General features: G+C 45.0%; 1 protein-coding gene across 1 annotated transcript; it reads right to left on the bottom strand.

Moving 5' to 3' along the window:
- Positions 1–684: 684 nt before the first annotated feature.
- On the bottom strand, positions 685–9,086 carry Cnpy1 (canopy FGF signaling regulator 1). The gene is made up of 3 exons (XM_041640738.1): positions 8,209–9,086; positions 6,416–6,512; positions 685–2,591 (listed from the first exon to the last, which is right to left on the bottom strand). The coding sequence occupies exons 1-3, from the start codon at positions 8,356–8,358 to the stop codon at positions 2,554–2,556; spliced, it is 285 nt and encodes a 94-aa protein (XP_041496672.1). The 5' UTR covers positions 8,359–9,086; the 3' UTR covers positions 685–2,553.
- Positions 9,087–12,807: the final 3,721 nt, after the last annotated feature.

Below are 12,807 nucleotides of genomic sequence, written 5' to 3' on the forward strand. Positions count from 1 at the left end.
CAGAGTCGCTTCTCAGCCTTGAGCCCATGAAGGCAAATTTTAAGAAACAGCACTCTAGTGTACATTTACCAAGAAAGCCCAAGTAAGAAAATGCTAAAAAAGACTTCCTATCTCAAAGGCCAAGTTAATCTTTCAGGTTACAGAAATAAGATACAGGGACGGACAAAGACCATCCCCCTTCCTTTGTGGCATCTCCCACTATAGCTCAGGCTATGCTTTAAATAACATTTTCTTCCCTGCTGGGCATCATCACCTGTCCTTGTATCTTCTCTTCCTTGTCTGTCTGGAGCACAGAATCTCAGGGTTACAGTGTGGAGCACAGAATCTCAGGGCTACAGTGTGGACACAGAATCTCAGGGTTACAGTGTGGACACAGAATCTCAGGGTTACAGTGTGGACACAGAATCTCAGGGTTACAGTGTGGACACAGAATCTCAGGGTTACAGTGTGGACACAGAATCTCAGGGTTACAGTGTGGACACAGAATCTCAGGGTTACAGTGTGGACACAGAATCTCAGGGTTACAGTGTGGAGCACAGAATCTCAGGGTTACAGTGTGGACACAGAATCTCAGGGCTACAGTGTGGACACAGAATCTCAGGGCTACAGTGTGGACACAGAATCTCAGGGTTATAGTGTGCAGCACAGAATCTCAGGGTTACAGTGTGGACACAGAATCTCAGGGTTACAGTGTGGACACAGAATCTCAGGGTTACAGTGTGGACACAGAATCTCAGGGTTACAGTGTGGACACAGAATCTCAGGGTTACAGTGTGGACACAGAATCTCAGGGTTACAGTGTGGAGCACAGAATCTCAGGGCTACAGTGTGCAGCACAGAATCTCGGGGTTACAGTGTGGACACAGAATCTCAGGGTTACAATGTGAAGCACAGAATCTCAGGGTTACAGTGTGGACACAGAATCTCAGGGTTACAGTGTGGACACAGAATCTCAGGGTTACAGTGTGGACACAGAATCTCAGGGCTACAGTGTGGACACAGAATCTCAGGGTTATAGTATGCAGCACAGAATCTCAGGGTTACAGTGTGGAGCACAGAATCTCAGGGTTATAGTATGCAGCACAGAATCTCAGGGTTGCAGAGGGCCTATAACACCGCTAGCCACAGACACATTGCAAAAGCACACTTTCTCAGATTCCAAGATAAACAAGTGACATTAAGACTGAATAATACTAGGCAGAATGAAAAAAATAGAAATCTCTATCCATTTTGGTAAATTTTTGCAAAGGTAAGGATTATTCTGGCCGAGGAACCCAGAGAATGACCTGAATTGTATAATTTCTGGATGGCTTTATAAACAACCATTTTAGATCTTCCAGTACAAAATTTGCCTGTTACCCACGCAAGTCTCACTGACAATGAACATTTCATTAATTAAACAGGTGTAACCTGTATGCTCACATGCTGAATAATTAAAGTTCAATTCCACTGAATGCAAATTTAGCAGAGACAATGAGAACACGCAGCAGTAACTGTTACTACATTTCGTTATACTGTGGTAAAGGTGAATTTCCTTCTCCGTCCAAAAATAAATACATAAATAAAAGTCCCATAGTAGAGTGAGAAATCAGGAAGTAGGAAAATCTCCACACTATGATTGGTGAGGGAAAAACAAACCAAGAGAGAGTCAAGCAAGACAAAAAACAAACAAACAAAAACCTCAGCGCTGTATCCTTTGAAACCCACTACGGGTAGCCTTGGGAATCATCTGAACGTACAGTGTAACCTGGAAAGACGGCATGATGCCAGTCACCATAGCACTAGCCATTCCCACTCCTTTAGTTGTTCACCTAAATCTTTTAATTTATTTTTAATGAATTAACCAATTTTTTTTTTTTTGAGACAGGTTCTCTGTGTAGCCCTGGATGTCTTGGAACTCACTTTGTAGACCAGGCTGGTTTCAAAGTCACTGAGATCTGCCTGCCTCTGCCTCCCAGGTGCTGAGATTTAAAGGCATGCACCACCACCGCCCAGCTCATTCTACTGAATCTTAGGGATAAAGTTCTAATATTTAAGAGTGTCTAGATCTGTAAGATCCATTTCCGATTGAGAGGAGTGAATTTACAAGTACCATACAGAACCTTCCAGAATAACCAACCCATGGCATTAGTTGCAAGTGGATGCCTTGAATTTGTAGTCGAACAAATATTTGAGAAATCATACCAAGTTCTTTACAGACAAGCAAACCATATAAGGACGTGTCAGACACATTTGCTATGAAACACTCATACCCACTCTTAAATCCCTACTGACTCTAAGAAATGGCTTCACCTTTTTTCCCCCCACAGCTAAATGTAATGCTCTATTGCCGACCCAGCTTCCGTCCAGATATGCAGAGGGGTGTTTAGTTTTATAAACTCCTTTCCACCTAAGAGATGACTTGGGGGTTGTCACGATGCCAAGTCAGAGATTTTCAAACCAATATTACGCATGAGACAAGTACAGCAGACATGAGATGAAACCCCTTATCACGGCAGTCACACGACGTTAGGCGCACAGTGACCTTCGGGGCGGTGACTCCACTCCTCACTCCTAGGGTTCAGGATCATTGGTTGGCGTGCCACACAGATCTGGAAAAAGCATAAGAGAGTCACTAATGAGTAAATCCCAGGTCACTGAGTCGTTTTTTTTCCTCTACAGAAGGCCCACACCGGTGGCAGTACATTTTAAAGTTTTCCTTGTTAAAAAATAATAAATGTAAGTACACGGAAAAGTAGAAAGGAGCACATATCTAACCCCCCGCTGGATCCTGAGCCCAGCTTCCAGAAAGATTCACAGGCCAACCCAACTGCTCTCATCTCATCTTCTGGTCTTCAGGACCAAGCATATCTTGCGGTCCCCCACAGGTGCGGGAGTATTGTAGGGAGATTCGAGCAGGGTGTTTCACAGTGAGAAGGAGTGAGATCCTGGCAGAGACCTTGGGAGGCACTAATTATTTTGACTCACACTGCTTTAGCTATGTGACTTATTTGCAATATGCTAGCCTTTGAGAGTAATGATTTTTTATGTGAGGTTAGAATCTAAGTTTTCCCTCTCGGGTTGAAAAGTCATATAAAATTAAGGATATTCATCCACTTAAATGTTAGCTGACTATTTCTAGATCCTTGCTCTATTACACCATGGCTAAGATGTTTCCAAGTGTCGTGGTTGGATATCAGCACAGAGTGATTAATACAGAACACACTTAGGTTTCCATTTAGACCCTTCCGTCTCCAGGACAGCAGAGGACCCTTCCGTCTCCAGGACAGCAGAGGAGCCATGCACTTTCAATCCACAGCCTTGTGTCCTCTACTTCCTATGGACACAGTTGTAGTTTGAGTCACGTTCTATATCATATCACGGTTTCAGTCAAGATATCAAAATGACCCTCAGGAGATGCAGGTGTTTTAGGCCACAAGAAGATGTCATTGGAAAACATAGGGAAGTTACTTCTTTTTCTTTTTCCTTTTGTCTATGAAAAAGAGAGACGCGAGGACTAGGCCTGGCTCCTCCGCCTTACACCAAGAGCAGAGTGTGCTTGGTGACCTTTCTTCTACCCAGTGCGTGACAACTCAGCGGCACCCACAGATCCGAGCAGCGCCCTCCTTCACTGAGCTCTTCCCCACCCAGTAGGTAACACCAGCACTTATGAGGCTCTCAAGGCTGTGGTACTTCATAATTCAAACCCGGCCACCCTGTGACATAGACAGGCCTTCTCATCATTCCCCATGTGAGCCTGCACGTGAGGGCGAATGACTGAGCCTTGACACACTGAAGAGTTGAACTGTGTCCTCATCTGCTCTGCTCCAGAGAAAGGCAGGCAATCTAGACAAAGCAGGAAAGAGTAAAACTCATATGGACAGTGTGTATGTTAGGTATGGAAAGTAAGCTTCCAGCAAATCTTGAGCCCTAGAAACTTCTATTTTCTAAATAATTATTTATCGTCCTGTGAGCAATAGATGAGTGTTTCTTAGTTCTCGGGATGGCGTCTTCCATGTGGTGTACTCCGCACCCCATATACACACTTACATACAGAACACAGCCCTGAGACCCGGTTTACACTGCTGAGATAAGGCCACAGCAAAGCAGTTGCCTAACACAGGACACACTGAATCTCTGAAATATCCACTGGTAGAAAGCTGTAGATGACACTTTAAGGCACCAGGGGTGAGTTTTCTGTGACGTGAATGTCACCTTTCATGCCACGGGACTCTGAAGCCACCCCGTGTGTTAAATCACAGCGCTCCTTTGTTACGTTTGCGTTCACTGGGATTTATTTGCTAATTTGTTTTACTTGAGACAGAGTCCACATAGCCCAGGTTAGCCCTGCGGTGTGGTGAGGTGTGTGTGTGTGTGTGTGTGTGTGTGTAACATACTCCCTATTTGTATGTTGGAAGTCAGGCAATTGTACACTAAGTAATAACTACTCCATGAGTATACACTCCATACAAGATGCTATCTTGAGAACGGGGGAAACACTCACCTATTGCTTTTAGGGATACAAATAATTATTTAGAGAAGAGATGCCTCTAGAACAAGAGATTGGGCTGGCCGCTTGGCCTCTGTATCATTGGATGTTGTTTTAACTTCTTCCGGCAATAATTTATGTCAGTCTGAAAGAACAGTCTACCTTGCTTTCACGGTGTTAGCCTGCTTCAGTAGGGCCAAAAATGCTTAGTCTCTGAAGTTGCCCCAGTTTTTGGCTTCGGTATAAGCTGCTGTATCCATCACAAGCTTCGTGAAGAAGCCCAGCTGGAAAGAGCTCTATCCACCATGCTGCCCAAGCACCGCAGCGGCCTTCGGCTCTGCACACCCAGCTGCTGGCAGGAAGGAGCTGAAAAACGACCAAATGTCTGGTGTCCGCGGTTACATTAGCAGCCCTACATGTCCCTCTTAGGTTTATCCTCCGTGCTTACATTTTCATTTCTATTTCCAATTACGCCTATACAGAAAATGAAGAGGGGGTGCTAACATTTCTGAAACTGAGTCAGATCACTGGACCTGGGAGCAGTCTTCCCTCCCTAGAATCTTAATACAGGGCAGTGACTCCCAGAGACAGTGGCTGACACCCCTCAGGTCTTTCTGGAATGCCTCTGTGTTCATGTAGTCATCTCTGGTGTCTATCATAGGCGACATGGGATGTTTTAGGTATTTATAGGGAAAACTAGCAAACAGATTTCAAACCCTCCTCATCGTATGTGCACTACTAGATAACATGCACTTAACACAACTGAAATGACTGGAAACCTTTCTTTGGGAAGTATGGCTTTGAACTTGTGTGAATGTCACAAATCCATCATTATATAACAATATGAAACATCTCAGGCTATCAAACAATCCTCTCGATGTTATTTTACTGCATTTTTCTACAAGCTCCCACAAAAATGGACTTTGAGATAGAAAGCAACCTTATTGTCTGCTCAAAGTGAAAAAACAAATTGTCTCGTCAGTGTAAGGTATGTGGCCCTCTTATCTAGAAACTTTTAATGATATCAACATATAGCTATAAGCACACAGTAATATTCCTTTAAGGACTTGAGCACCACATCTGTGAATATCTGCCGAATTCGACCTGCAGCTTTTGCATGGTTTACAGGACACTCCAGTGGGTCAAACCATTGTCTTCATATAAACTCACTCCTTTTCTGCCTAGGACAGCTGAGAAGCCCTGTTCAACAGGCTCATACTGTTCTCATCTCTGTCTAAGCATGTCAGAATGAGGGCAGAGGTGTGTTCGAGCAGACCGAGGAGGGGCTGGCCATCACAGGCTTCACCTTGGTATACAGTAGATAACATTCTGCTCATTTTTTTCTTAGCTTCTAAGTAGGCATACAAGTGTCTAAAATATGAAGCAAGTATTATTTAAACATGTCGAGACAGGAAAAAAGCGTTTTAGGTATAGATACTTAGGTGAAAGAACCTGGAAAAAATATTCATTATAACCCTCAAACCAAACAAGCAAAACCTTTCATGCTTTTTCTTTCAAAATAAAAACCTCACCTTCTGTTATTAGAACAAATACTTAAGCTATTAAAAGCACATCCCTTCCTGGGCCAGGAAAGAAAAATCTAACATCTAGGACTTTAAAATTAAAGCCATGGGCTTTGGGGTCACCCAGCTCTAAAAAATAGTGGGTTTCTTAACAATTAAAGTTGAGTCTGAATTCTTAAAAAACAAAACAAAACAAAGCAAAAGAAAAGAAAACAAACAAACAAACAAAAAACCAGAGAAGGAAAGTCAGCAGGGGAGACTCCAGCCTGGGTTTTAGCAGCTCTGCTTTCTGGCACAGGGGTCCTGTTCCCAGAAGCTGAGTCGGAGCTGAGCCCGGCTGGCAGGGAGGCAGTCTGGCTACGCTGCAGATGACCAGAGAGCGGGAGAGTGAGGCTGGGAGCACGTGTTACATCAGACACAGTACCTGATTTTTCACTGCACAGCATGTCAGCTAGATGGTGTGCCTCCTGGGCGATAAGTGCGAAAATCTCATCCTCATACTTTTCAATGATGGCTTCGCACTGCAGAAACACAATAGCAACACGTGTGAGCAGCGGCACATGGGCAGGGCCCCTGATTAGCACAGACTTAGCGACATTTTAGTAGTGGAACACAGGAAAGCATGTAACCAAGGAAGTTCATTTTCCTCGGCCCCTTTGGTTTGATACATCATTGCACAGGAGTAACCTTCCTCTAGGAATGCTAATTGTATCATTTTTCCTGAGACTTAACTAAATGATTACTCTGTTGGAAAACCTCAGAGGAGGAGGAAGAGGAGAAGAAAAAAGGAAGAAGGAAAGAAAATGGCTGGCTATGTTTGTTTCTATTCCTGAAGTCTGGACAGCAGGAGACAGGAAGGAACCAAAAGCTTTCCTCTCTTATTTCCTTCAACATTTTAAAGACCACATTTCCTGGAAATGGATGGATCAGCTTTCTTACAATTTAACAGAATAACTCACTTTGTGGTTTGGAAATTTGAGATAACTGAGGATCCTCAGCCATCATAACAATTGCACCTCCCATCACTGGGGAAGCTTCTCTGCAGAGCCTTAGGACTGTTCAAGTCCTGCATTTGCTTTCCAAAGCAAATAAAAAATAAAAATAAAACAAGTTCACACTTAAGGCAGGAGGAAGCACAAATTTGCCGTGGGGTCTGAAAGTGTTAAATTCTGCCTGGAGTGTGTCTCTCCCATCAAGAACTATCAGGCGGCCTTTTTTGGAACTGTGGGTTACTGATGGCCATCCACTGGAGACTTGCAAACCATCTCTGAGTTCATTAAGCAAGATATGAAGAATTTTAAATGGCATTCAAAAATATTTAAATTTCACTATAATGTGTTTATTTAAAACCTGTGAAAGACAAACACACTCCCATCGCCATCCAGGTTCCATGGGGCTTTTAGCCTTGAATTATTGCCCCCACTTTTTAATTAAAATGAAATCTCCAAATGTCAGCTACAGCCCCATGTTGGCGTTGCAGCATGCCTGACATTTTGGCCACTGTGTGAACTTAATGCATTTTTAAAAAAAAACAGTCCTGCCCATCACTGTGTGATTCAACAGCATTAAGTAAGGGGAAATGCATTGCAACTTATTTTGCCAGGCATACCCTACTAAGCCAGAGGCCAACGTTTTTGTAAAATCAACTTTATGCTGAAGGAAATGTGGGATTGTGCTCTTAACCCTAAGGCTTGGTGTAGCCTAGCCTGAGCAACAAAACTGGAATTAACTGGAGGAAAACATTCTCCTTGAGAAGCCTGTGGGGGATAGAGGAGAGAATCTTGGGGGCTACCATTCCAACACTGAGCTATAAATACTTGAAAAGGACTCTTGGCCTCCATTCGGATTTCAGGATTTCAGCCTAGAAAGCACAACCTCTACCCTTCCTTAGGTGAAAGTCTGAGACACAGTCCCTTCAAAACAAGACAGGGTGAGGTCACCCCACACCAGCAGAATGTCCTGATAAACAATGTGCAAATGGTACCAGACAGGGGACACAGGGCACGGTCCATAAAACCCCTTTCAGTCTCCCCACTGCCACGATCCCTGAGATGTCTCCCAAGCCAGATCCCTAAACTTTCAGTTAAGACTTAAGCAGTGGGCCAGCATATCAATGGGGCATGTCAATGTACCTGAATGTCCACTGCTCATCAACAGCTCAAGAGTAGCCACAGGAAGAAAAAGGAGACCCCAACAGACTCTTAGGAGGGTGCTTACCGCGAATTTCAAAGGTTTGAAGGCATCAGAATAAAAGAAGAACTTTTTATATTCTTTGTATATTTTGTCTCCCTTTCTCGGAGCATATCTCCTGAAATACTTCTGCTTGGTCACTGGGTCATCCTCCAGCTGGTAATCGTTCATTCGCATACACACTTTATCCAAAAGATCCACGAGAAACGCCTCGGACTGGGCCAGGGGAACCTACAAGAAGAACAGAACCAGCCAGGACACTTGCCTACGCACTCGCGAGTCCAGGGAATGCGTGGAAGGTCGGCTTCCCAATGGAAAGCAGCTGCACCGTTCTTTATGTAGCTTAAAGAGAGCTTAAATTCTAGCGAGAAAAATAATATGCTTGTCAGTGGACAGTAATAAACTGAACAGTCTAGAAACTATACGTATAGATGTCATTTTAAAAAGTTGAGTAGAGGCTGAAGCACAGAAAATGGGAGGAGATGGGGGCGTCGATAGCGCATCAGTTCTTTGGGGAAGCCACACTTCTGCCCATCCCACGTCGCGCTGCCCCCCTCGCCTTCCGAGAATCTTGCGGCCGCTGTGCCGGGTCTATGCCGAGGTGATCATAGGTAGCGGGACCCCGGGCGCTTCTCATAGGCCCGGGCTTGCTCTGGGAACAGCTGGCGCGCGTCCCGGGCGCCCCTCTCCTTCCCGGACCTGCCGGGGCGCGCCGGGCTCCGTGCCACCACCTCCGCCCCGGGCGCGGGTCAAAGAGCACCCCGCGCCCTTGGAAACCGAGACAAAATCTCGTGCGGCGTCTAGACGGGTCAAGGTGCAGGAGGCCTGGTCCCCGCGGCTCCTTCCGGAAGGGGCGTGGAGCCGCCAAGGGCGCCCGGCCGGGCCCGCGGCTTTGCGCGCTTTCTCCCTCTCCACCCTCTGCTGATCAAAGAAGGAAGTTTGCATGACAACCGCGCTGAAAGGGGCTGCATGACAAATGAACTCGGTTTCTGCAGTGTTGATATATCCAGCCCCCTTTGTCCCTTTTCACTCGCAGTGTGAACCCTTCCGGTGCCAACGACTGCGCGACATTCACAAGCGCGCTCAGGGCGCACAAAGGGTCCCGGTGCTTCCCCGCCATCTGGCCGCAAAGCCGATCTGCAATTAACATGAAAGCGCGGACGGCCTGGCCCGTGAGGAACACCCCCAGGTCGCCGCTGCCCGCAGCGCCCACCAGAAACCGACCCTGGGAGTGCGCTTACGCAGAGCGCAGAAACGGCGCGCCAGGACCGCGCCCGGTCTTCGCCCCGCGCCTGCTGCGGCCCAGGTGAACCTCAGGCCGTCAGGAACTCTCAAAGCCCTGACTTTGCAAAAGCAATTAATTAAATACGTCTGCGAACTAAAATGAGAATACTCCGCAGCCGGTGTCACGTTCTTCAAATTCACCAAAATATATACAAACATATTGAGAAAACGAAAATTCTACAAGGGCACTTTCAATCACAACTGGTATTTTATTTAAGTTTTTCAAACTTCGTCAGTTGCAAAAGAGAAATTCACAGGTTTACTGACTCAACTGAAAATCGAGTAGCTCATGGACAGTTCGGTAAACTTGGCGTGGGAGTGGGGCACAGGGAAAGGCAAGAGATCTGCAAAATGGAATCTTACGTTAATGACTCAAGGCGGGCCTTTAACACAAAGTCTGGCCGGCGTTTTCAATGGTGCCAGTGTGTTGAGCGTCTTTCCTTAACGGACACTTATAGATGGCAGTTTCTAGTTGTCCACAAAGAAAGATTTTAAGTCACAGCGAAGGGTGGGATCGTTTATAAAAACAAAACAAAAACCCTAATAGCAATCGGGAAATTCACTCTGCTTCCCTACCCCATCAGAAAAGAAACAGGACTCTATGCATGGGGGTGGGGCAGGGCTTTGGGGGAGGGCCCAGAATGGGGAAGAGGACCCTGGGAAACCCAGTCCTGTTACCAGGCCAAGATGGTCCTCACACACTAATGTTTCTAGTCGCTTCCCTAGAAACTGTTTTGCTTTTCTTCCCATTTCAAATTGACCTAATACTCTGAGCTGTGTGCAGAAGATTGCTGGGCCTTGAAAGTCTGGGGCAAAGTCATGGAAGCCTCCTACACGTTACTTTTGAGAACTTCGACAAAATTTTTCTGGGTTGCACTTTTTGTAAAAAGTCCTTCACAGTGTCCATAACTGTGAGTTGTTTTTAAAGTACAACCTTAAACCTTTGGATGCCCTGCTTTAACACGAATAGGTTGGTGTGTGTGTGTGTGTGTGTGTGTGTGTGTGTGTGTGTGTGCGCGCGCGCGTGTATGTGTGCGCGAGCATTTCTACAGTTTTTTTTTTTAAAGTCTGAAGATTGACAGGTTTTGAATAACCTTAGCTAGCTAGTCCTTTGCAGGAGTCTTTAAAACCAGGCGCAGTTGCTGGCTGAAGTCTTACAGGACATTATAAGCTCCTCCGGAAAAGAGAAGGGAGCCTTCCCAACATGAGGGTGCTGCGGTCATTTTAGGGAAGAGTCTTCAAATTTTGATCTTAAAATCTCCGAGCACCGGATATTGGAAAAATATTTTTAAAAGATGTTTCTCATCACAGTTCTTTATACATGCATTAAAACCTACACTAATATAATTCCACTCAAACGAACCACTACCTTTAGTAAATTTAAAGACTGTACATAGAATAATTGACCCCCCCCCAAAAAAAAATTTGTTCCGATTCTAAGAATGCATTAGTACTGAGACAAGTGGAGTAAGAACCAAGTCTTTCTTTGTACACAGTGAGGGTTTTGAATGGAACTTGTCAATAAAGCGACTCCCTTTGTGATCTTCCAGGAACCTCGCCTCCGCCAAGCAAGGACTGTCTCAGAGATACTAGCCTCATTAAAATATGAATGGAAAGGGCCCTTGTCACCACCGCTGTGGGTGTCAGTAGAGAACCCGCTCAGGCTTCTCCAACAGTTTTCTCGCTGATTTATGGCGACTCCCATAGAATGTTAGAAATGTAAAAGTGATCCAATATCGTGCCCTCCCTATCCTGGGGAACCTGAAAGTAAACCTGACACCTCCCAGTTTCACCTCTACGTCCCCTGTGGCATAGGCACAGTCCAGACACCACCCCACCACCTTAGGCTTCTCCTAACCACTGGCCTGTGAAGTGAGCAGGGGAAGGGGCATAGGAGGTGCCAGACTACAACTTTGAAACGGAAGCAAAGTTCTGGCTTGGTTTCTCCAGCGAGGGAGTTGAGGGAGTTGGTTGCAGACTTCTATGACTACACTTTAATAACGGCCAATTACAGCATGCTCCATGTTTTTTCATTACTGTGTCTCTGTTAATCTTGTAGCAAATTTCTTGCTTGATAGCTATCACAACCAGGCAGGAATACAATTATGTCACAGCACAATGGACGTGGAGACGCTAGTAGTGATGCGTCCCCTCTCTGCCATCACAGCCTGACAGTCGCCAATAAACTTCATTCATCTTCATGACTGTTTTGTAGTTTTCCTGCAGACGTGAAGCTGGCACTTAACCTGCTTAGTGGCTGATCATTTCTTATTGTTGCAAAAGTTTTCCTTTCTCCAGGGTTGGTTAATGTAGTAATTATAAGGGCTTTGTAGCAAACATTGGATCCAGTTTAACTGCTAACTTTCCAACCGTAAAGAATGGAACCACCAGAGATATTAGCTTAAAGTCAATATTTAGACGCAAAAAGTTACAGCTGCTCACCTTAGGCTTGGATTCAGGAACTCTTGTGGGCTGATGAGACACACAATTAGCTTTTATGTTAATTGACTGCTATGAGTTTGTTGTATGACATGCCTTCATATAATATGTAAATTGGTCGACTGTTTGGTTTCATTAGACAATATGATTACAAATCTGAAGGAATTCATTTTGATGAGAAATAATAAAAGCTGATGGATTTACAGCTATATATATGTATATATGTGTGTTATATAAAGAGCCAGTGCTCTTGACTGCTGAGCCATCTCTCCAATTCCAAATACAGATCTTTTTAAAGACTCTCCATGATTCTGTGGTGTGGGAAGTCCTCTGTCTATGTGTTGCTTTTATTGGCTAGTGAATAAAGCTGTTTCGGCCAGTGGCTTAGCAGAATAGGGTAAGGCAGGAGTTCCAAGTAGATAGAGGATAGAGAGAGTAGGTGGAGTGAACGAGAAGCCATGCAGCCCTACTGGAGACAGACGTCAGACAGAGATGCCGGATAGAACTTTACCCAGTAAGCCACAGCCATGTGGCGATACACAGATTAATAAAAATGGGTTAATTTAAGATATAAGTGCTAGCTAGTAATACGCTTAAGTGATTGGCCAAACAGTATTGCAAATAATATAGTTTCTGTGTGATTTTTTCGAGTCTGAACAGACGGGACTGAAGGAACAGCCCCCATCAACAACTCTGAATTAACTAGAATATATTCCCAGTAGACATCAGCTGGTGATAGTGTGGCCACGTCTATGGTGTGGCTGCCAGAGATTGCCTAAGCACTGTTGCTGCCTCCTTGACTTACAGATGTCTTCCTGTAGGCAGAGTGTTTCTGTGATCTGACAGCCACTCCCAAATAACCACACTGAGATTTATTATTAATTATAAATGTTTGACCAATAG

The sequence above is a fragment of the Microtus oregoni genome, unplaced genomic scaffold (assembly GCF_018167655.1).
Source record: "Microtus oregoni isolate MIOR12 unplaced genomic scaffold, Mior012 000064F_ref0000363, whole genome shotgun sequence".
NCBI classification, from domain to species: domain Eukaryota; kingdom Metazoa; phylum Chordata; class Mammalia; order Rodentia; family Cricetidae; genus Microtus; species Microtus oregoni.